We start from the raw sequence: 24,385 nt of genomic DNA, 5'->3' as shown, positions 1-24,385 counted from the left end.
GAACACGTTTTCTGTTTTTTTTTTTTTTTTTTTTTTTTCTTATTGCTTTTCTTGATTTTAAACCATTTGAAATAGTTGCTGCTCGAACAAGGTGAGTCCACGTGACAAATGTGCTGTAATAGGATTTTTCTGTTGAAGTTTATTAGGATATTAGGTCACAGCAGGCACTGTTTGTTTTTCACATCGCTAATTTAACTCCAGAGTAAAACACTACGTATCTGAGAAATTAGAATATCCCTTGAATGTCATATATATACACTCCTTTTGGAATGATGTCAGACTAAACGGGTCAGAATAACGCTCATTCAATCAGTTACAGTCTGAGATCAGTATCCCACTTCTTTTTACCTCTGGCCATATTTCTAGCCAGAGCACTTACCCCCCTCCTCCAACCCTGCAATGTATTCAGTCACTTCACAGTTTGCCTTTATGGAGGATTATGATGTGGACATGGATGAGGAAGAGGATGGAGAAGTATTCCTCAGAAGGGCCACAACAGGGTCCTGGTGGGAGGACGGTGATGGCAGTGGTGACACACATGAGACAAGATTAAGAAGCTGCATGGTAAACAGCCGCAGTTGGGCAGAAGAGCTCCAGGATGTCTTTGTGCCACAGGCTGAAGGCTGCCACGGCGAAGGGCGACCAAGGCTTTCCAGCATCTCTGTGAGTAGCCGTCTCCCTTTGTTTGAGATCGTGAAAGCAGAATTTTTTAAGTAATGGTTTTAACAGTTTTTTTTAATTGAAATAGTTTTTTATCAAAGGGGATAAAGTTACAAGTTGAAAATAATAAAATGAGAAAACAGTTTTTGACAAAAAATGTCCACAACAGCATTGATAGATAATTCAAAACTGTGACTGTTTATATGTACAGTAAAATAATAGATCCATTGGCCCTAGAAATATTCCTGTGTTAGGCTGGATAGATTTGGCTAAATGCTGATGACGGATGAAAGATGACTCAAAGTATATGCCGTGCAATCAGCCCACTGCTACTGTGACACACAGCGGTGGGAGTTGTGTGTAGACTGGTGTGTCAGTATTTGTGACGGCATGTGTAGACACATGGGCTTTCTTGTTATATATGCTTCATGGCACCTGACTCTGTGATATGGAATGTGGCTGCAGGAGGTTCCTGAAGGAGAAAACTAACAAACATTTTATAAAATTAAAAATGTCTTACTTTGCAGTGGGCTATTGGACAGATGCAGATACGAATTTGCATAAAAGTGTTACAGAGGCTTTAACAACCATTAGCCATGGTTTCTCTGATTGTTTCTCCTTCCGCTGTTCTATTTTCATCCAAAATACTCTATTTGGCTCAGTTTTTCATGACCATCGCATTGTTCCCCTGCATCTCATCATTCGCACTTACTACAGTAAACCTAGCAGCTTTGTCTCTTTAGATCAGATTATTGCCATTTTCAAGATGATTAGCTTGTTTCTTTACAGCAAATGAAGGGTGGAGAAGAGAAGCTAAGAGACAGAAAGCAAGTGAGGAACATGGAGGTACAGAACAGATCAGGAATCAGTGGTAGCACAGAGCAGCTCTGTATCTCCCCTCCCACCTTCTCAATTTCTTTCTCCTCCTCTGCTTCCGTCTCTTCCTACTCTTTCCTTTCCAGCTTCCACACTCCCCTCCTACTCCTCTTTCTACTGCCTCTCCCTCCTCCCGTCTCCATTCTTCTGCACCCTCCCACCCTCACTCATCTCCCCTGCACAGACCTGCAGTATATGAGAGGGTCTCCTGGGTCTAGCTTCACTGCAGTGTAGACGAGTGCAGGACGGCTGTCTTAGTACCATGCGCTGAAAGGATGGTGCACCAGGAGAAACGTGTTTACCAGGTGTGTGCATTTTGTGTTAGTGTGTATTTCTGAGGATCTAGAGATGTTTTTACATGATATTTACGGGCTAATGAAATAGGTATCCATTCTGGTTGTAGATGTCAGCCATACTGGTTGAGTGGATGTGTGGAAGGGAGTGGATGTGTTCACATGTGATTCTTGCTTCCTCTCTGTGCTCCATCTTCACTTAAATCTACGATAATGTATTTATATTGATGAATCATACTAAACAGTATGCTCACTTTTTCATAAATTAAGTGTATCTACATCACTGACCATGGTTTGCATTTTTCAGACCACATACTTAATTTTTTTTCATAGGTAAATACTTTATTTTTTTTATAGGTAAAATCAGCCTTGTTAAAATGTGTCTGTCCACGGATGAGGAGGACATCCGGTTGTTTAAAGTGGGTGAGGAGGAGGCAGAGTGATGGCTGAGAGAGTGAAGGCTATCACCTGATTTAGGCACTTGCGTCACATCCTCATCTCATGATGCGTCACAAAAAAGAAAAAAAAAAGAGGCGCACACATGTATGCGAGTGTGTTTGAGTGTTGGATCAGTTTTCAGGTTTTCAGGTTGTCTAGAGAGATGGCGCTAACACACACTAACACCCAACAGAAGCAGAACTATTTTTGGTATTACTTGATGTTTGCTGGGGATGAGTGTTTGCATGTCACCAGCATGCTCATTGGTAGACAGTCTTAATAGAGAGCATGTGGTGCAATAGCATCATACAGAAAAACAGTTTCTCTATTATAGAGGAATAGTAAATTATTTTTGTGTAAAACCATTTTGTTTGATATTATCCATTATTGTAAAAAAGTGTGACATGAGATGCCAGGACAGTAGTGGGAGATGAGAAAAAGGAATGAAATAATGTGCAGGATGAAAAGGAAAAGGGTGAAGAATAAAAGGGAGAACAAAATAAATATTAAGGGGAAAAGTAAGCAACATTAAAGATTGAAGACCAAAAAGGGGGGTGAATCAAGAGAGATAAGCCACCTAGGGGAAGTTTTGAACCAAGCAGAGAATGACATGGCATTTAAAACCAGAAATGGCAACAATTGAGCTTTTAAAATGTTTTGAATTTTATTTTAGCTGTTAATTCAGGCCCTGGTGATGATATGCAAATGAAATAACATTGCTGATGATATCCAGTCATTCTAGTTATATGTTTGGAATAATTAAGAAATACTTTGCTATGATTTATTAAAGGGAAGAAAATGACAGACAACCTTAATTTTATAAATAGAGGCCCAATAGAGAAATAGCATTACCTATTTTTAGGACTGTTAAATGGACCTGGGAGGTCTGATTGTCCCTTCTTTGTTGACAATCACTTTGAGACCAAAAAGAATGGATGCATCAGCTGACGAGATCCAGTCTGGGTTGGTTTTCAGCAAGTCATAACAGACACAATGAGAGCAATATTTACACACGTTGATGGGGCGAATATTTGAATATGACCTTAAGGGGCAGTCTGTGTACCTTTTAATGTGCAACATCTCCCCCTTTTAATCTGATATAAATATATAAATAAGAAGAATCATCAGATACATGTCAATCCTACACATTACTGAAGCTTATACTGACATAGAGGAAAAGACTTGTTTATTTTATTCAGGAATGCTCTTTGTGTTCATGTATATATATCTTGCTTTCTGGCAGGCTCAGAGGAATGAAAGAGAGTCAATCAGGCAGAAACTTGCCCTTGGCAGTTTCTATGACGACGAGCCAGTCATCTACACCAGCTGCAGCAAGAACAGCCCTTCCTCCCGGTGGGTTTGAAATCAGTGCATGTGAGAGATTTGATCAATGCAGCCTTTTGAAGACTGACACTAATATTAATACGATGTACCTGCCTCTCGCTGACACCTCACGTGTTTAAGTCTATTCCTAGATTTTTGTTCTGAATCTGAATGTTTGACAGAGAAACAGATATGCTATTAATACCAATTAAAGGAATAGGGGCGTATAACATTCTCTGCATCCAATAATCCAGTCTCACAAAGCCCCCACATCTTAGTTTAGCATAGTTGCTTGACCTAGCTCCACTTAACGGTTACCTATGAGATTTTTTGAGAACTCAATAATTTCTGTCAGCTAGCCAGGGCACAGATTGCAATCAGCTTCCAAAACCTGTAGTAGTTCTTGGCTATATTCTTAAAAAGATATGGCTCTGGCTTATTTAGCCTGAAGTAACCATCACAATATTATAGAAATCATGTTGGCCTCTGACCAGTAACCCTGTTGTTACATCATGGTTTTGGGGATGCTGGGCATGATTGCTGCATCCAAGTAGTGACACTTCACCAAAATCCACTTCCAATAACCATGCTAAGTAAGCGAGGACCCTGGGCTAATGGAGATTTTGTCAGAATGAATTGGATGCATGGAGAAGAGAGGGGTATTCATCCCCTTATCAAACTTGATGGCGAATAAGCCAATTGCCAAAATATTGGCATGTTCTTTTAAGTGTTGAGTCATAGAATCTAGAAAGGGTGTGGATTTTTCTGAAATGTTAATTAACAAAAAAAATGATAATTCAAGTTATTAAAACCAGCATGGAACCGGCAGAAACACAAGCAGTTCCGGCCCAAGTCTCGAGATCCAACCACAATCTGAGCTAAGCTACCGCGATTAACTAACCCCAAAAACTACAGAGCCAGCATGCAGGTGAACGAGCCGATGTATATGTCTATATACAGGACTGTCTCAGAAAATTTGAATATTGTGATAAAGTTCTTTATTTTATGTAATGCAATTAAAAAAACTAAAATGTCATACATTCTGGATTCATTACAAATCAACTGAAATATTGCAAGCCTTTTATTATTTTAATATTGCTGATTATGTCTTAGAGCTTAAGAAAACTCAAATATCCCATGATACCAATAATATTAATAACCATCTTTGTATAGTAATACTGCTTTCTTTTTTAAATTTAGATGAGGATGCATGATTATCAGGTTGCACAGTGGCTTGGTGGTTAGCACTATTGCCTCCCAGCAAGGAAGGTCCCAGCAGGGCTCTTTCTGTGTGGACTTTGCATGTTCTCCCAGTGCTTGCGTCGGTCTCAGTGTGTGGTTGTTTGTCTATATGTTGCTCTGCGATGGATTACCCCTGCCTTTCACTCAGAGAACTCGTATAGGCCCAACCTGATCCCCGTGATCCTTAATAGGATGCGTGAATGCATGGTTTTCAACTGAGCCTCACATTATAATATAGAACTGTAAACCAACAAAGGCAAAACTGTTTGGATTGGCTTATTGATTCACCGATGTGTGGTACAATTGACAGTGCATGACAGCAGCTAACTTGTGGAAATCTATTTGAAGTAATGATTCAATAGGGTTATGTTCATTTGGGGGTCAATCAAAACTGTGACGTTTGTTCTTTTGTCCACAGACAAATGGTGTGATTGAACCACTAACAATACAAAAAGAAAGTAAAATACAGTGGTGAAACCATGCTCATGTTTACACCAGTCCAGGGAAAATTATAGCAGAATAAATGTCACTATCAGACCTGCTATACCGTAAGCCATGAGGAACAGTGGTTTTGCCCTGTTGTGTCATAACTGGGAAAGAAATATATATAATTGATACATTAAGAGAATCTCTGTTTCAAATGGACACCTTCAATGGGACATTGCCACCAAAATAATTATTCCTATTTAATCTCTAATTTGACAGCGATATTAACCCCTCAGGCTCCATTCAAAATCTAAGTGTTTGATGGAGAGTTGAGGTCAGTGAGAGTTTGGAGAGAGTTTGGATAGAGTTATAGATAGTTTGGAGAGAAGTTGAGATAGATTTGCATACTTCTTGCTGACAGTTTTATTCACAGGCTTTCTGCAAAATGCCACACACTTCAAATAAATGCCAACTGATATGTTTGCGTCCAGTAGATGTCCTACTAGAGCAAATGAAGCTTCAAGAAGCTTTGCTCTCGCTTCAATGATTCATGAAGCTTCATTAGCCCATCCCTACAGGATTTCAAAAAACACAAGAACTTAAACATGAATAAATCCCCAAATTGATCTGACACATGGAGAGTAAAACAATATGGATCAGCAGGGAGCAAGGGAAAAGCAAGACATGATATAGAACCTAACTAAACAAAACTGTGACATAACTCTAAACTGTGACACATACAATTTATTCCATGTCTGATAGTAATGTTGAAGAAACCTTTCCTGTTTAAAGTCACCTTCTTTACTAAAATGCTTTTATGATAACTTATATTTAAGCCTGGATAATTCCATGTGATGGTGTTTTTTTTTCTAATCTTCCGCTAGGATTGAGTTAGCTAGAGTCACAACTGGGGATGTGTTTTATGGCGCACCTTCAAACAAACACACAGGTCTCATTGCATGATGCCGTAGGAAGCTCAGAAGAAATCAAGGAAGGTATCAGGAAAATAATTGTATATCTCCACTAGTCTGGCTCATCCTTGGCTACAATTTCCAGATGCCTGAAGGTCTGATATTCACCTTTTCAAAGAATAATAAGCAGGAATAAACAGCATAAAGACCCACAGCCATCATGCTTTTTAGACATAAATGTGCAAATGAAGCTTTGAACAACATCAAAAGACCTTGTAAAATATGCTGAGTGAAACTGGTAAAAGAATCACGTTGCATACTGATATGAGACAAAAGACCACACAGAAAAAGAAAGCTGCTGCGCCCCACCAATGAAAACCACAAAAAAACAACCCCCAAAACAAAATATAATACAGTCTACAGCTGTACATAAGGACAAATTTCTTAATTTTGGAGATTTGTGCTATGGTCTGACAAAACAAAAATTAAACTTTGTTCACAATGACAATTGTAAAATTGCAAAATAAAGGTGTTGCAATGGCCATAATAAAGCCCTGACCTTAAGCTTAAAGAAAATTTGCGTGCAGCACTGAAAAGGCACATCTGAGCAACAAGGTCTCCAAAGACTTGACTCAGCTTTACCAGTTATGTCAGGAAGAGTGGACCACAGTTACAGCAAGATATACTGTAGTACTGCAGAGGGTTGAATTGTTTGAGCCGAATTAAAGCTGTTTGATGTAATTTAACATTTTTAAGGCAAGGAAACAAAATGTTTATCAAGTGTATTTGGCAGCATGAGTTTTAAAAAAAGTCATGTTTCCTAAAATAAAAGTTTGTCTTTTTCTAAAGTCTGTGGTATTCTTGTAGGAATAATATTAAGTTTAAGAAAAACATTACAAAAGGAGAGGAGAGATATGGCGCAGCCAGTGAAGCGATTGTTAAACATAAGCAGTGAGGGAAGAAAACGTAGATATGAGGAACAAACAAAGTTAATTACACCCACACCAACTGTCCCTCCTATATTTTTTTTTTTATAAAAAAAAAATTTTCATAGCTGCTTTGCCCTCTAGTAACTTTCTCACTCCCTGACTTGTTTCCCAAACAACTCTCTTTCCCCTGTGACAAACATATGGGTGTCCTCCCACACACGCGTTACTGGCTGCTGACTGAGGAAGTGTAGCACTGCGGTCTACTACAAGAAGAAGTGATGTAAGGCAATAGCTGTGATTGTGGTAATTGGGTCATGTGATCTCCATTGGAGGCAAAGGTGCATCCTCTGGGGTCCAGCTTTAGGGGGAAATTCCAGCACCACCCTGTCATGTCCATGCGACATACGAGTAATTGTTTTCATCCCAGACACTGTTGGGTTCTTTCAGTCACAGTATCATGATGTGGAAATGAATGAATGGTGTTTTGAGAGCTTGGAAAAGTTGAGGTTAAGGTTAAGCACACTTCAGTGGGATTGTTGTGAGAGGAATGACGCTACATTTCTTCCGAAATGTAGTAAATTACATAAACATCAAGCCAGCAATTTAAACACATCAACTTAAAAATAAGACTGACGGAGAGACAGACAGACGGTAAAAAGGTTCAGGAAGCAGGGAAGCCTTTATGAGTTAAAGGAATCAACGTTCTGCAAAAAAAGATTAAATAAAATAACCATAATAAAAAAGTGATAGAAAGAAATGAGATTTTATTGCAACAAAATTAAACAAGAAACCCCCAGTATTCCGTGCTGCCTTCATGGAGTATGAAACACAACAAAAAATAAAAACATAGACATCTGTATGACCTTTTGACAGTAATAAAGCTTTTTTGTTTTTCTTGTGAAGATTACATTTTTTTTCTTGGCCTGCAAGATTTTGTCACTCTTTTTTGTGGTTTACCTTGTTGAAGATATATTAGGATTAAAATAAAGTTCTGAATTGTGCAAATGGACTGATTTACACTTTTTGTGTACAAAAAAGAAAAAGCACCATTAATTAATCAATTTCCCCTTTCAGTCCATAGGTTTTTGACAGCCAGATTTCTGTCTTGTGTTCTCAGGCTGCAGAGTGGCGTGAACCTACAGGTATGCTTTGTTAATGACAGCAGCAGTGACAAAGACAGTGATGCTGAGGACAGCAGGACAGAGACCAGTCTGGACACACCTCTCTCCCCTGTGGTATGTTGCTGTAGATGGAAAAATACACAATGACTGTTGGGACTACCAACTCTCATGTGTAATAAACCACATTTGAGAACCGCACTGGTCACCTAATTCATGATGTCACGATGTCACGATCTCACTTCCTGTACAGAGCAAGCAGAGCTCATCCTTGTCGGACCGAGACACTGCAGAGGAAGACTCGGATCCATTAGATGACTGCGGAGGGTTTTGGCGGGTGCAGCGAAGGCTGCAGGAGGAGGCTCGGGTGGCACTGGCTTTGGCTCGACCTATGGCCCGAATGCAGGTGGAAGTGGAGAGACAAATCCAGCTGCACCGACGTTCACCTGTCGCTGACCTGGTTAGTCAAGGTTCTCCTTTCATATGGAGTGCAGTTTAAGATGAGACTGAGCACAATTGAAAAACAACAACAACAACAAAAAACATTTGAAATGTAAAGAAAAACAAAGTGAAAATGGAATAGTGGTTACTAGATGTTACAGTAAACACAACAAAGATGACCTAAGGGACTCGCATAACCTCAATAAAAAGTATATAATGAGGCTATTGTGTGGGTGAATAGAGAAAGCCCCTGAAACTGCCACAGAGAAGTGTAATGAGTTTATGATGATGGAAAAGTGGCATTTGCAAATCCAGATAAATGAAACTTGTTCACTTTGACCAATACAGAGACCATATGTCTTGTATATTTTGATTTCCTGTTTGTTTGTATGCTCAGCTCCCCCATTTGCCCCACATCAGCGAAGGCTTAATGAAGAGGAGTCTGAGGCGAGGGGACATGAGAGACATGAGTCTTGGACAGCTGCAAGTCATCACAAATGATTTACACTCACAGATTCAGAGTGAGTTAATCACACATATACATTCAACCTTATCTTCATATTTAAATAGGAAACCGCTTTGTCGACATCACCAAATGGAATCATTTTATGGGGTAACACCTATAAAACAAATACAAACCCTAATTTTCTATTACAGAAAAGAGCTTTAAGGATAATTAATAAAACCGACTATTATGAACCAACAAATAATCTTTTTATTAAATATAATACCTTAAAATTCCATGATACAGTAGAGCAGAAAACTGTTTTATTTGCCTTTAAAGCCCAGCAGAAACTGCTTCCAAACTGCATTCAGGACCTGTTCCAGATAAAAGAAACCCGCTATGACCTGAGGGGGAAACTCATGTTTGAGATGACGACAGCAAGAACTAATATTAAAAAGAGATGTACATCAGTTAAGGCTAGAGAAATTTGGAATAGTTGTAATAACAACCTAAAAATGTGTCGCTCTATCGTCAAGTTTAAGAAATTGTTTAAAGAAAATGCTGTAAATAAATATAAAACACTATAATTATAAAGTATACTATCAAAAACATTCTAGGATGTGAAACGTCAATTTTATATTTTGCCTTACTTATTTTTTTCTTCTTTATGTAAAAGCTAATGTCTCATATTTTTGCTGATCATAAGAAAAAAGGGTAGGCACTATAAGCTACGGCTTCAGCCTACACCTTTTCGGCAAAAGAAATTTTGTCTTTTTTTTCTTCCTTTTCATCTTGTTCTGTACAAGCCGAAATAAAGATTCATAACCATAACCAATCACATGGGACATTTCAGTTACACATAAACATTCTTCTATTTGCTCAAGTACTTTAGTGGTCAGAGGAATAAATCAGAGACAAATAAATCCTATCATTCCTTTTCTAGCTTTTCTAGTATTATTTTTTTTAAGTAACATAAATTTTAATCAAACACAGGTCTAAATGAGGAGCTGGTGCAGCTGCTGCTGATGAGGGATGAGCTGCATGTGGAGCAAGATGCCATGCTGGTGGACATCGAGGACCTCACCAGGTGAAATACCACATCTGGCAGAAACAGATCATCTGTACAAGCCGCACTAAACTCACTCAGCTTAAAACTTTAATTCTCCTTTTCCACATTGTAACAGGCATGCGCACAGCCACCAGCGGCACCAGGCAGAGAAAGCCGTCTCCAAATAACCCACCGACCCACATGTGTCTATCTGCACGCCACTCAGCCTCCCATTCCACGGTGTGTCACTAGTGTTCCTGCTGAAACTCCATCTTTGCCCATTTATTTTCGTGGCATATTGTACGAGCACACCCATAAAATGTTACACCACAGGGCAAGCCTGGTTTATACTTTATAGTATCATAACAGACCAAATGGTGAAATGGGCAGCAATCGGATTAAGACCAACAACCACAAAACAAACAAAAATCTTTAGTTGCCTTTTGTAACCATGTTCTGTTCACTTGCAGAGTGTATTATTTATTTCACTATGAGCACTTTGTCATGGCTCTATTTATCACTGGAATTCACTGAAAGCATATATTATATGTATATATATATATATATATATATATATACATATATATATAATGTGTATGTGTACACTGCTGCTACACACGTTTAATACCTGTGTCTTTTAATGTGCCATGATGGATTGACTAAAAAAACAAAAAAAAAAGTGTATACTTATTTATTTCTTTGGGGGTTAACAAAAAGAGCAGCCTTTTAATAGAAATATGCAATATCATTTTTGTTGTGCTTAATTTGCTAATGATAAACACAGAAAATGTTAAGCAGTTATATATTAAAACAAAATCTGTCTGAGCTTATTATATTTTATTTGTTTAAAAATGTTTATGGATATATTCTACGTATATGTGAAGATGCTTTAATTAAAGGCCGACTGACATGCCTCAATGTGTTTCCATGTTTTCACACTCGGATTTTTATGAATGTTATTTCACACAAAGTTGAACTTTCTATGATTTGCGTCATTGATAAATGTATTGTATAATCATTGTACAAAGAAATCGGGTAATAAAGATTTTAGGTGTCTGAACTATATTTGCCTGGATTTCATCAGATTCATTTGCATTTAATTTTCTTGATTTATCCAAATTCACATGTTTGTGAAATGAGTAATGTTATTTCCTATGAAACCAACCAACCGACCAATCTCCCTATAACATATTCAGTTTGTGGTTCCACGTAACGAACCTAGTTTCTCTGCTCATTCACAACCACGCTTGTGTTCACACATACATACTGTAACTTGAGTTTTGCCATGGATCGCCACAACCAAAAAGGGGAACCACTCTTGACTGTACTGACCAAAATAACATTTAGTTATTCAAAATAAACCATTTAGAGTTTATTACTAAAGTGGAACTCAGCCAAAGAGAAGGAAATTAATCCAATTAAAATACTAATTGAAATATTAATTTAACTAATTCTCCAATGGATATGAACAAGAAAAGTCAACAAATATCCCCCACCTTTAATGGTTTCTGTTTATTCTAAAACAATCTGAAAAGGATAAAATAAAGGACAGTGCCTAATAAATCGGCTTTAATTCAGCAAATGTGTATAAGTAAAATAGTTTTTCTTGCATATTGTGTATAAATTACTATACATTTGTTTCACAATGTCACAAGTAAATTAATAATAAAACATATCAGGCATAACTATGTGAGGCTGTAGAAAAGCATACTGTATATGTTTTCACAGTCATTGATGAAAAGCGTCATGATAACCTGCTTGGGTTAATTCCAGTTTCACATGGCGATACAAAGGAAAGGAAATTTTTTAACCCTGACTCTACACTTTCAGTTTACAGTTTTGCATACCAAAATGCTCTGGCAAGAGGGAAATCCCTACGTCACTCTGGTTATAAAACACCTCAGGACGCTAGAGCTGAGCCAGACAAACTCAAATACTCTGACTCAACAGTCTTTTCCAACATGCTGGTAATCAAGCTCTGTAAGTATATCCAGCTATCTGAGTTCTTATTCTCTACAGGAAAACATTTTGAAGAAGAACTTTATCACTGAAACTTATGTGACTGTTTTTCTCTAGACATTGCTCCTGCATTGCTGCTTCTGGCTCTCACCTGTCCATTGTGGCAGTTCAGCCAGTCTCTGCCAGTGACCGGCAAAGGACCGATGGCCGACTCCTGTGTTTTCTACGCACGGACACTTCTACAGAACATCACTGCTGCACTTACACGGGTAGGTGTCTAAATACATTTGAAATTCTATGTTGTCACTGTCATATTTTGTCATTAAATGTCTCCCGTGCTCCTAACAGGCTGAACTGTTCAGAGGAATCGACTGTGCAAAGCAGAACATGGAGATGAACAGAGAGACCAACACTCCAGTTGTGTGTGCACCACAGGTACATGCTGAGAGATCATGTAGATATAGTTGTAAATCATTTCCTGTATTGTTCAAACTACCAAACAATGCTATATCTAAAAGTTTTCACGTACATAGTGAATTTTTTGTTTTGCTGTGGTTCTAACTATTGTTTTCTTTTTCTTTTTTTGTCCAATAGGAATCAGCATGTTCTGGAATCATCAAGGCAGATTTTAATCAGGTAGAAATTTCTGTTTCTGTGATCATTGTAGGGCTAATAATTAGATAGTATGCATTAAAAATATGTTTTGATGGCAACAGAAAGTCACATTAATCCAGCTAAGGCTTATCAAATCTTTTTCTTTTTCTTTTGTTACCTCACTGGTTATGTTTCATCATCTAGGAGTCATGTGTGACCAACATCGGGGAGGATCTGAACCACTACTACAAATTCCTGATCGCCCAGCCAGACCCGGACAGTTTACTTCGTCCCAATCTTGTGCTCAGCCTCAGAGAGTTCATGGAAGTAAGTCATTAGATGACGAATAGATTCATTACTTAAACTAACACATTATACTTTAATTGTATAATATTGGATAATTGTACTGTAAAACAGAAAAATCTCAAGTATTTCCATGCACTGTTGAAATGTTAAAATATAAAAAGGATATTTTCCAATCAACAGAACTGCTTCAAATGGTCTCTGCCAACAAACTTAAATAAGGTAAGACATTACAGTATGTATTTTTCTCTAGTTTAATAGGCAGTGCTAAAGAAACGTGTTCCTCAAATATACATATATTATAGAATAATTGTATGTTGAAAGGGCAGCACAGTGGCTTAGTGGTTAACACTGTGGCTTAGTGGTTAACACTGTTGCTTCACAGCAAGAAGGATTCTGGTTCGACTCCCAGGCCCAGATGGATGGATGGATGGATGTTTGTTGAAGCAAAAACTTAGCCATAAGTAATCTTCATAAACCTCTCATTTGTTTCAGGCTGTTCCTGTGAACCCCACAAGTAACTACGCTGAACGTCTGAGCCTTTGCAAAGTCCTGCGAGGCTTCCACGTCCGCACCATCACAATCAACCGAGCCATTGACTACATGAGCTCTGGTGAACACACTAAATGAATCCTCCTGGAGCTCCATCACAAGTTTGAGAAGTTTCAAAAAGAGATAAAGATCCACTTTAAATACAAATAACATAATCTAGCTACAACTGAAAACACTGAAGTCTACTTTATAATTTAATATTGATACATATTTATCTTTGTATTAGCTTGCTAATTTTATTTAACATCCAGGATGTGTTAAGGTGTACTTTTATAAAGTATATTTACTGAATGAGTTATTTATTTATGTATTTATTTATTTTTAATAAGAGCTATTTATTTTCACTTATTTATTCTGATGCTTGTACGTTGATTCTAAGAATCAAAAAATAAAAACATTTTTCTTGCATAATATTTTTTGTATTTCTCTTATTTTCTTCATGCTTAAACTTCTACTGCTGGTTTTTCACTGTAGTTAAAGATATACAATATTATCTACTATGAAATGATTGATGGATCCCCCCTTCAGAATCTATCATGATATAGCAAAAACATCTCAATCAAGTTGTGAAAAAAATTAAACATTATACGTGATTTACAGGAAGAACTGAACTTGTTTAGTAATGGTCTCCAAAAAAATTTGATCATCATATCATATTTTGGAATTTTGTCTTAGCCTATAACCTCCTACACAGATGACAGTATTGTCCTGTAACTGTTTGATCTTTCATGCTGGGTCTTAGTTTAACTCACATCACATGCAGTGAGGTGTTTGTTTAAACTTTATTTGGAAAGTCCAATGTATTTATTATCAATTTACAATCAAGGGGCCATAACAATGTCAATAACCACCGTACGGTATGTAGAAGGTTGTGAAAGCCATTAAAACATGCCCATTGTGTGGTTTGGGGTTTAAATGTATTTTCTTCACAGAAGGCATGGTTATTACAGTAACCAGTCTTCTGATCACCTGACTGCAGTTGTTTGTTGACATCCCAACATCCAGGCCCTGTGTGATTAGTTGTGTTTGGGTTTTGGAGGCAGCAGCCTGAGCAGGAACCACTAGACCTCTCTTTCTCTGATCATTTCTTCCAGCTCTCCTTTCATTTCATTTCATTTTTTATTTATTCCGATCATGGAAATATGCAAACAGAAAAAACTAAAAACAAACCAGTGAAATAAAAACAACACAATCATCAACAAGGATATTCCATAACCAGAAAGGATCAGGAAGAATAAAATCTTATTATACCTGCCCCCCCCCCCCCCCTCAAGACAAAATTGAACAATAATAACAGATCGTCTGCACAATTACAATTACTCAATTAACATCACAAAGAAAGGAAAACAAAAAAATCTAAGATAGATTGTCTGTCTCCATACGCATATATTATAAATCTTAACTATTTAATCGATACATTGCTATTTCTTTCTCTTTACATTTTTTTTCATTTTTATTAATTATTAATTAAAAACATTTTTTTAAACTGAAATATGTTTATAAAGCCCTTTAAATCATCATGTAATGAATTCCATAACTTAATTCCAACAACAGAAACACTCATCTGCTTTAAAGTTGTTCGGGCAAGTAGATGTTTAAAATTAAATTTTAAAACTATCTTCATTATTTGAACTGAAAGTAAACATGTATTGTAAATTTTCTGGTAATAATTTACATTTAGCTGTGTACATGATTGTGAGTGTCTGTAACTTAACTAAATCATCGAGTTTCAGTAATCTTGATTCAATAAATAATCTGTTGGTGTGTTCTCTGCGTATTGTAAGTGCTCTTTTCTGTAGTAAAAATAAAGGATTCATATTAGTTGGATATGTGTTGCCCCAGACTGCAACACAATAAGTTAAATAAGGAAAAATTCATGAACAATATAAAATTCTCATTACTGTATGATTTAACACAAACTTAGCTTTATTCAAAACAAAAATATTTTTGCACACTTTTGATTTTACATGAGCTATATGAGCTTCCCATGTCAATTTCACCTAAAAACCTAAATTGTGATACTCTATCAATTAAAACTCCTTCTAAAGTAAGTGATATATTTGTCTCTCTTCTTGAATGGCCAAAAATCAATTTCATTATTTCTTTTCTCTCCTGATGGATATACTGAGGTGTTGCCAAGCCAGCCAAGAGATTTAACCTCTTCAGCTATCCTCGGCCTGTCCCAGGACTTCCCTCTGGTCCTTATCGTGACTTGAATACCTCCTCAGAGAGGTGTCCAGGGGGCATCCTAACCAGTTGCCTCCACTGGGTCCTTTTGATATGGGGTAGCAGAACGATAAGGAGTTAATATGCCACATTATCCCAGTGACCGTTCTCCGAGCCTGATGCTACATATTTACAACCATTACCATAATAAATGGAAGCAATGGATCAGTTTTTACCCGCCAACTGTGAGTGAATATTGGATGTTCAGGGGGAATGTTTTCATTAAATGCAGTAAGCTGGTGTTTGTTATTGAAAAACTATACCATTGGTTTTGTTTTTGCTTTATATTGGTTTTCTCTTGGTCACTCGCAAGTGACCTTTGAGGCTGTTGTGACTGAGGAGGACCTATGGAAATGAACCACAGAGAACATGGACAGAAAAAAGGGACCAGAGTTTAGCATATGGGTCCTTTTGATATGGAGCAGCAGAACCTCTACTCAGTGTCCCTGGCCAATCTTCAGAAAACATAAGGTGTTAATATGCCACATTATCCCAGTTTCCGTTCTCTGAGCCTGATGCAGCATATTTACAACCATTACCAGAATATTGGATGTTCAGGGGGGAATGTTTTAATTAAATGCAAGTAAGAATAGAATAGTAGAATAGAATACTTTATTGTCTGTCCCAATGGTGACAGAAATTCCTCTTTGACAGGGCTCACAACCACATTCACACATTCCCAATAGAAAAGTGAATAAATACATTAAAAATACATTAAAAAGAAAAAAAACAGTAAATAAGTTAGAACAGACATGACTAGTGCCTGTTAAAAGTGCAACTATCTATTTAATATTGTTCAGAATGATTGTGGCAGATGGAATAAATGATTTTTTGTAAATGTTGTAGAGATCAGACAGGGGGGTGTGTTGTGATCTGCATATTTTGCTGGCCTGGTTTATTATTCATAAGAGTCTGGTTTTGTGTTTGGTGGTGAGCAAGTTACAAGCTGGTGTTTGTTATTGAAAAACTGTACCATTGGTTTTGTTTTTGTTTTACCGTATATTGGTTTTCCCTTGGTCGCTCGCAAGTGACCTTTGAGGCTGTTGTGGCTGAGAAAGACCTATGAAAACGAACCACAGAGAACAGGGACAGAAAAAAGGGACCAGAGTTTAGCACAGGAGAAATAGAATAAGCAGGGTATCTGAGCTCACGGTTATACAACATTTACTTTCTAACACGTGCATGAAGTCTTTCTTTTAGTTAGTTTTGGAATTTAAACTAATTTCATTCATTGTAGCCTTAATCTTTACACTTCCTCTTATGGATTCTTTTGACAAAATTCAGGTTAAATTATACTTGAAGAGCCACTGAGGACCTTGAACAATCCTAAAGCCTTTTAAAATAATTTTTCAGTAATGAACTGAAGTGTTAAGTGTGTTAAGCATGTTTCTTTTTTTATTAATTTATTTATTCTTTCTAAGTTTCTATATTCGTTCATTTGTCAATGGGCTGTCCTAAAAGTCCTAAAAATCTTTGAACATCTGAGGATAGTTTCCAACTAAACATTTAAATTCTACAAAACTTTTTCACATGATCTGAATATTCTATGGTTTTATTTCATAAACTGGAATTGATATCCTTACTTCAAGACCTTTTACACCTGTGCTACCTTCACTCACTGATTACTTAGTTACAGTGTGAAATCTTTTTGCCATCTAATTCAGCTACTCTGCTGAAATTCAACTTCTATAAATCTGCTACGTTAGTATTTTTTTTTGGCTGAGCCAATGTGGTCATTTGAGAAAGCTATGATGCTATAAACTTAACTACCAACTAAGTGGCACTGAAATACATGATATCAGCTGTACAGTAAACTGCCTTTTCATCAACACAATTTTAATGAATTATGGGCTAAAATATTGGGGGGTGTTCTTTCTAATTCTGAACTTGTTACAGATATATGCAATAAAACATCTCCTGCCATGCGTTTGTACAAGTCAACGACTGACGTCAAACAAACTACTGTCAGATGCAATAGGAAGAGCGTTCACGGCCTCTGATCCCACAGAACTGGATCAATACATCTAATTGGATCAATACTTCATAATAGGCAGAGACAATGAAGGCTCCTCCTTTTGTGTATTGACAGTAATTGGCATGATATTCATAGTTGACTTGTACAGATTGTAAGAAAAGGGCAGCACAGAGATGCCTTTGTAAAATCATTATATTGTTTTGGTTACTAATACAATTCCAAATCAACCAAGACATGGCTTCATATAAGGAAAACCAAAGTCCTGGACGAAGCCAGTGAGAGCCATAGACCTCATTCCCTCAAAGCTTTGCTTGATAATTTAGTTTTCTGAGTCACGAGTGCTGTGGGTGCTGCTGCTGGAGACTCTGGGTGGAAGTAAAGGCTATGCACGTGGAAGCAGCTCGTAAATCCAAAGTCCATAGTTACTAATTAGAAGCAGCCCTATCTCATAATGCATAATTGCTCTCAATTGTTCTCGTAGTTGTGCTGGTCCGCCCCCTCTTTTTCTCTTCTGTACATGTTTGCAGGCCAGAGCCTCAGGAGCTGCATGCTGCCTGCAGTCTCACCCTCTGACAATCTCAGTGCTTGCTTTCACCTTTCTGTATAGATGTCTCAGTTGGATATCTGCCGACATCCTGACCTGTAGTCCCGCCCTCTGACCACCTCAGTGTCTGCTGTCTAAATATATATATAGTCATCCCTGTAATACACCAACTAACCATGTATCATTAATATGCACACAGAACTCTTAGTTTTCTTCCTCACGGATAATTAATAATAATATATCTTGTCTTTTGCACCTTTTACAAAATATCTGTGCCCGTCCACTCTCTGTTCTTTATTCTTTCTTTCTGATCTCCCTTTTCCTGCTCTACCCCGCTAGCCTTCAGCAGGAGCCCCCTCCCCTTATGAGCCAGGTCCTGCTAAAGGTTTCTTCCCTCTTAAAAGAGACTTTTTCACTCCAGTGTTTGTCTTAAGACTATGTTTATGTAATACTTGCTCGGGGGTCATGTTCTGGGTCTCTGGAGAGTGCATAGAGACAGTTTGTATTGTAATAGATGCTATAAAATTGAATTGAATTGAATTAAATGCCAAAAGTTCCAGTACCTCATGGGGAGAAAGATAAGTTTGGAGTACCATTATTTTGGTTACATGGTTACATTTAGATTTGTAGTTTGATGTACTAATTTGTTTATTCTTTTGGTTTTGTATAACTGATAGGTTAACCTTTGTATATGTACAAAGATAATTTCATAGTTTTCATTGTATTTTGTGTTAACTCCTTGTTTGGTTATGGTCTGATCAGCCATTATGTCTCCCTCTTGTGTCCAATTCTTGGGTCAGTGCTTTGTTGACGTGCTTGGTCATACTTGTTTTGCTATGTTCAATATCTTCCATTTGCTTTAGTTTGTCTTTTTTATGGGCCTAGTTTTGTCCTAATTCGTATAGTTTCCCTTGTATTTGGGTAAATAAACCCCCTTAGCTTTTTGAAGATTTTGTCTGATTCCTTTTCCGAGGCTGCTGGGTCCCTCACACTTGTTCAAAAAAGGAACTTAACAAATGTGTTTGTATTCTTGCAAATATATGAAAAATGCTTATATGCAGTCAAAGCTGTACAGTTGTTTGAAGGTCCAAAGTTAAAATGTATTTATTCTACACTGTCTGAATATGCTTCTTTTTTTTTAAATAATGCAAAATGATGGTATTTAAGCTACTTAAAATAAAGGAATTAGGCTATAATATTACAGAGATCCAAAACTTGGTTTCAGAACAATAATTGCTTAAAAAATTATTATTTCACATGGAAAGTGATTTATTGATCATAGTTTACAATTTCTACTGAATTCATCAAAAAACGCTAACTTTGAGTCACAATAGATCATTAGGATTGTGAGCATTGCGTATTCTATGTCCAATTTAAAGGCGAAATGAATGATTGGTGAGGCTTTACAAAGATTTACAAAAAAAGAAAGACGACGACAAAGCAGAATCAAATACTGAAAATTGTTCCCAATTATGAAAACCTATAACTGTACAGTTGGTATGTAGTTTTAGTGCCACCTAGTGGATAATAAAGCGTATAGCACAATTCAATATATTTGTCAAACGACAAACATAAGTAGGCCAAATATTAAATAATAGTCCATTATGAATTAAATCAATGTATCCAGCTTATTGGGCTGATCCGGGTCGGGTCGCAGGGGCAGTAGATTAAGTATGAAAGCCAAGACTTTCTTCGTCCAGCTCATCTGAGGGTTCCCAAAGCCTGCAGGCCCACTGCAGCGTGCCCTGGGTATTCTTGGGATAGGGCTGCCGACCATCCCTTGAAAAACTTGAATCGTTCATTTCTAAACTAAAGTACGTGTCCCGTATTGAGCTGAAAAGGGACACACTTTGTCCCATATTACTTTGAGAGTCAAAAAATAAGTGCCAATGGAAAATGGTATTGAGCTGTTGAGTTCATAAGTTATTTTTTCTGTTTTACTACAACTGTAGCCCACAGTCATGGCCTTTGAGGCACAAATATGTTTACAAGTTTCCTACAAACTTTCTATTTGCACTTTTGTTATTGCACTAAAAATGTGCACTACAAAATGGATGTTCTGCTTTCTTTCTATTGTTTTATATTCATTTATACAATTTTAAGGTAAGCAGGAGAGGTTTCTGTTTAAGAAAAATACTTATTTTATTCAGTTCATTTTGTTATTTTGTATTAAAGTGGATAATAATTTGTTTTCCATGTGTTCATGGCATTCAAAAATATGCATCTAAGTCAATTCAGTTTCGAGTCAAATAGTTAAAAAATCGTTTCATTCACAAAAAAGGGGCTAAAAAAATTCACCACGCCAGGAAGGGTGAAGGCAATCGGGTTGAGGTGTCCCTTATTTTATTTTACAGGGAGTCGGCAACCCTATCTAGGGATCTCCTCCCAGTGGGAAGTGCCCAAACAAACTCACCAAAGCATAAATGAAAACAGCAAATGAGTTGAATAATTAATCAGCTAAACGCTGTGCCCAGGTGTGCACAAGTAGTGGAATCAGCTGCACTCATATGTTCAGCGCGTGTGTGTCGCGTCTCTCCCTCCCGCGTTTCAGAATGGACTGCAACCCGCAAAGAGTCGTTGCTTGGTGGCTTGTCGTCTTTTATTCGGTGTCGACCCTGGCAGAAAGTCGGCTGTTCTATAACCAAGCATCAAATGTAGTGGACTTCTTCAAACCTCCGGCCGGGACATCCGGGAGAGTGCCAGCCCGGCTGTCTGCGGTGCAACAGCAGGCGAGCTCGCAGCTCGACGAGCGGCCTCGGCCCATCGTGGTCAGGTGTCACCCGGATTCCATGGAAATTGTGGTGCAGGCCGATTTATTTGATACAGGCCTTCAGGTGGACGGCGAGCACCTGCGATTGGGTTCAAACTTCTTGAGTAAGGACGGTGAATGTGGGGCGGTCCCGTCGGGTGAGGATGACTTCACCATTGTGACTCAGCTGACTGACTGTGGAACCAAACTCTCAGTGAGCACGCTTGCCTTCCCTGGGTGAAGCTCATTGTTTACATTTCCATGTTTTAAGTTCTATCTGCAAGCTTACAGTGAAAATTCACTTTTTTTCCCCCAGTCAACTGAAGAGAAGATCATATATTCTAATGTCCTGGTTTACTCGCCTGAACCTTCTGCTGATGGTTTGCTCAGGCTGGATGGTGCAACTATACCAGTTGAATGCCATTATGAAAAGTAAGCCTTATATCCTTTAAGAATTGGGGGCACTATATAATTTATTTTTTTTTCGTTCTTGTATCATTTTATGCAATGGACTTCCTGGTTATCTACATTCAGAAATTGTGTAATGGTCTGACATTTACAGGCGATATTCAGTGGATGGCATCTCCTTGAATCCCACGTGGGTTCCTTTTGTCTCCACGACCTCTGTGGATGACCAGATAGACTTCAATCTGCAAATCATGACAGGTAATGGCTAGATGAGTGTCATGCAGCTTTCTTAAAAGCCTAACAATTTGTGTTTGTGTGTATAATCTCCCTTCTCTTTGCAGATGACTGGCAGTTTGAGAGGGAATCTTATATATATTTCCTGGGTGATCCCATTCACGTTGAAGTCTCTGCAATGATGGGGAACCATCTGCCCCTGCGAGTGTATGTTGACCACTGTGTGGCCACAGCAACTCCTGATCCAGAGTCGTCATTAAGATATGATTTTATTGAGCATCATGGGTGAGCTTCTAGAGACATCTGTTGTATTAGATGCTATATAAATTGAATTGAGCTTGCACTAAATATACTTTCCTCCAGCAATAAAGCGTTTTTTGTTTTTAAAGCAAATCTTAATTATAAATGCATATTCCACAATAGGTGTCTTGCAGATGCTTACCTCACAAATTCAAACTCTCGTTACCTGCCGAGACTTGATGAACACAAGCTGAGGTTCCAAATAGATGCCTTCAATTTCTACCAAGAACCCAGCAACCAGGTTTATACTTCTCACTCAATTTTTGTTAAATGTTTTTCTGGGAATTTGTATATCAGCACTTTTTGGTTTTGTTAACTACTTCTGGCTGGTAGTTAACAATAGCTGCTCAAACATTTGCATGCCCACACTTCTTTCAAATGTATGTCCTACAGATCTATATAACCTGCCATCTAAAGGCTGTTCCAGTTGCGCTGTCTGTCAGCTCTCGGAACAGAGCCTGCTCTTTAATTGGGAACAGGTAATTGAACTATAGTTGGAAACGGTTGGTTGTCTGAAGTACTGTCAGAATTCATTTTCCCCTTGGATTTAAAGTTTTACACTTTCGACCTTGATTGCGCAAAGGGATTTTTTTCAAACAACTTTTGAAAAATGATATTCCCTGTCTAGATGGCAGTCGATAGATGGGAGTGACCAGGCATGCAGGAGCTGTGATCTCTCCCAACGGGAGGAGGAACCACCAACAGAACCACCAACAGCAGCTCCTACAACTACAACTACAGTAGCCCCACAAACGCATCCCATCATTACTTTAGAGGAGAGTAAAAATGAACACTATCCAGCCACTTACATCCGTGTCCATCCTGCACCGTACCAAGGCATAAAACGCCAGCAGTCCTCTAAATTAGTAAAGAGAAATGCAGAGCACAAAGCACGTGAGTACAATGACTTGTAAAATCCAGTCAATGGTTCTGTTTTTTTTTTGGGGGGGGGGGTTATTAATGGACTGTATTTGACGGTTCAATTTACTTAAAGGAATATTAAATCTGTCAAACTATGATTTTTAATGAATCCCTCTAACTTTGTTTTTAAAGAGCAAGCCATCCAGCTGGGACCCCTTACTATAATGCCATTCAGCAAATCTGTCTCAAGGGAACTACTTGCACAAAAGAACAAGACCGCCTGAGACTCGGCAGGCCTGACTGGAGAGTGACAAAGGGATTTCACTTCTGTCAACATGTTTCAACACAAACTATTAATGTGGAGACTGATACTTGACCTTAAATGTTCTACAAATGTGTTCAAGGAAGAAAATCTGTGAAGTGAAATCCAAACATGACTTCTTGGCTTGTGACCACTGTTGCCACAGTTTTGTCTTTGATACTTTCTCCAGTAAACTTTTACCACAACACCTTTTTGGTTCATTTTTCTTTCCCTCTTTTTTTGGCTGCTGTGTACATTTCAAGCACTCGTTCATTAAAGCCCAGCAGAACTGAATGTGGAATATGCCATTTCTCTGAACAGTTGACTGAAAACACTGAGCAGCAGTAACATGACACTTGATGTTGTCATCTAAAATGTGCAGACATGCTATTAGGGAGCACTTCCGTCCATTACCACAACTAATCATCTAGTCACATTATTGATTCTCTGTGGAGGCCATGATGCAACACAAAATACTTGCTTTTGCTTGACTCGGTCACTAAAATGACAAATCTCTGGTTCTGTTTCATTTGTAGTTCATTTCCCATAAGTTTTAGTTTGAATTCTAGCTAATCCAATGGCAGCACCACTTCCATGCTACTGTTTTGCAGCAGTAGGCTGTATTGAGCATTTTATTGCATTTGAGTAAACAAACAGGGTAGCACTTTGTACTTATTGCTTTCCATAGATGCATTGGACTAAATGGATGTTGACCAAACCAATGCAGCCTTTTAAGAGGTGACCTGAATTGACCCGAGTGTACACTGAACATAAAGCAGTGTTGCAAATGGATTTTCTTTGCAGTTTTGCCAGGAAAGCAAATTTAAAGTATTCTGATCTATATGCCTCAGCACCCTAGACAGCGCCTCTTGTCTTTCTCAGAGAGGGCGTGTTGAACTCTGTCCATTGTCCTGAAACATGGCTAGTTAAACGTCCCCTCCCACTGTGGGGATTCATTGGTCGTGTTTTCTTTTTTCCCCCAAAGTCTAGGACAAGAGCTGTCAATTTCCTGGGCGCCTGTTTGGATAACAAATGAAGCCATTGTAGATACGAGATTCTTTACCAATTTTTGCGCTTTAGACCCACTAAGTGCATAGTAAAAACGCGTAATATTTTCATATGTGACCGATTCAGCTTTTTCCTTCTCTTCCCCAGCGACTGGTCAATTTTGGGAACACAATGCAAACTCGTGAAAATTCGTTTCACTACTTCATTTCGGTGGCTTTTGT

General features: G+C 38.0%; 2 protein-coding genes across 3 annotated transcripts; both read left to right on the top strand.

The window, feature by feature from the left end:
- Positions 1-11,205, top strand: LOC133451953 (schwannomin-interacting protein 1-like). Of its 2 annotated transcripts, XM_061731116.1 has the most exons (8): positions 1-91; positions 410-663; positions 3,511-3,620; positions 8,216-8,333; positions 8,470-8,676; positions 9,055-9,178; positions 10,096-10,189; positions 10,287-11,205. In XM_061731116.1, the coding sequence occupies exons 2-8, from the start codon at positions 430-432 to the stop codon at positions 10,336-10,338; spliced, it is 939 nt and encodes a 312-aa protein (XP_061587100.1). In that variant the 5' UTR covers positions 1-91; positions 410-429; the 3' UTR covers positions 10,339-11,205. The 2 variants fall into 2 exon arrangements, with proteins under 2 accessions (XP_061587100.1, XP_061587101.1); XM_061731117.1 differs by lacking the exons at positions 1-91; positions 410-663 and adding an exon at positions 1,675-1,841.
- Positions 11,206-20,855: 9,650 nt separating this feature from the next.
- On the top strand, positions 20,856-23,174 carry LOC133452689 (zona pellucida sperm-binding protein 3-like). Its single transcript, XM_061732236.1, has 8 exons — positions 20,856-21,266; positions 21,369-21,484; positions 21,615-21,718; positions 21,802-21,979; positions 22,118-22,235; positions 22,388-22,473; positions 22,623-22,888; positions 23,048-23,174. Exons 1-8 carry the CDS (start codon positions 20,856-20,858, stop codon positions 23,137-23,139), a joined length of 1,371 nt encoding a protein of 456 aa, XP_061588220.1. The 3' UTR covers positions 23,140-23,174.
- The last annotated feature ends 1,211 nt before the right edge of the window (positions 23,175-24,385 follow it).

The sequence above is a fragment of the Cololabis saira genome, chromosome 10 (assembly GCF_033807715.1).
Source record: "Cololabis saira isolate AMF1-May2022 chromosome 10, fColSai1.1, whole genome shotgun sequence".
Taxonomy (NCBI): Eukaryota; Metazoa; Chordata; class Actinopteri; order Beloniformes; family Belonidae; genus Cololabis; species Cololabis saira.
This window is presented reverse-complemented; position numbering and strand designations above follow the sequence as displayed.

What these genes read in the sequence shown, in the direction of transcription:
- LOC133451953 (XM_061731116.1), top strand. Translation starts at nt 430, where the DNA reads ATGGAGGATTATGATGTGGACATGGATGAGGAAGAGGATGGAGAAGTA. An exon ending in CAAGGCTTTCCAGCATCTCT is followed by an intron (nt 664 to 3,510) that starts GTGAGTAGCCGT and finishes GCTTTCTGGCAG; the next exon opens with GCTCAGAGGAATGAAAGAGA. An exon ending in ACACACCTCTCTCCCCTGTG is followed by an intron (nt 8,334 to 8,469) that starts GTATGTTGCTGT and finishes CTTCCTGTACAG; the next exon opens with AGCAAGCAGAGCTCATCCTT.
- LOC133452689 (XM_061732236.1), top strand. Translation starts at nt 20,856, where the DNA reads ATGGACTGCAACCCGCAAAGAGTCGTTGCTTGGTGGCTTGTCGTCTTT. An exon ending in GATTTTATTGAGCATCATGG is followed by an intron (nt 21,980 to 22,117) that starts GTGAGCTTCTAG and finishes ATTCCACAATAG; the next exon opens with GTGTCTTGCAGATGCTTACC. An exon ending in ACCAAGAACCCAGCAACCAG is followed by an intron (nt 22,236 to 22,387) that starts GTTTATACTTCT and finishes TATGTCCTACAG; the next exon opens with ATCTATATAACCTGCCATCT.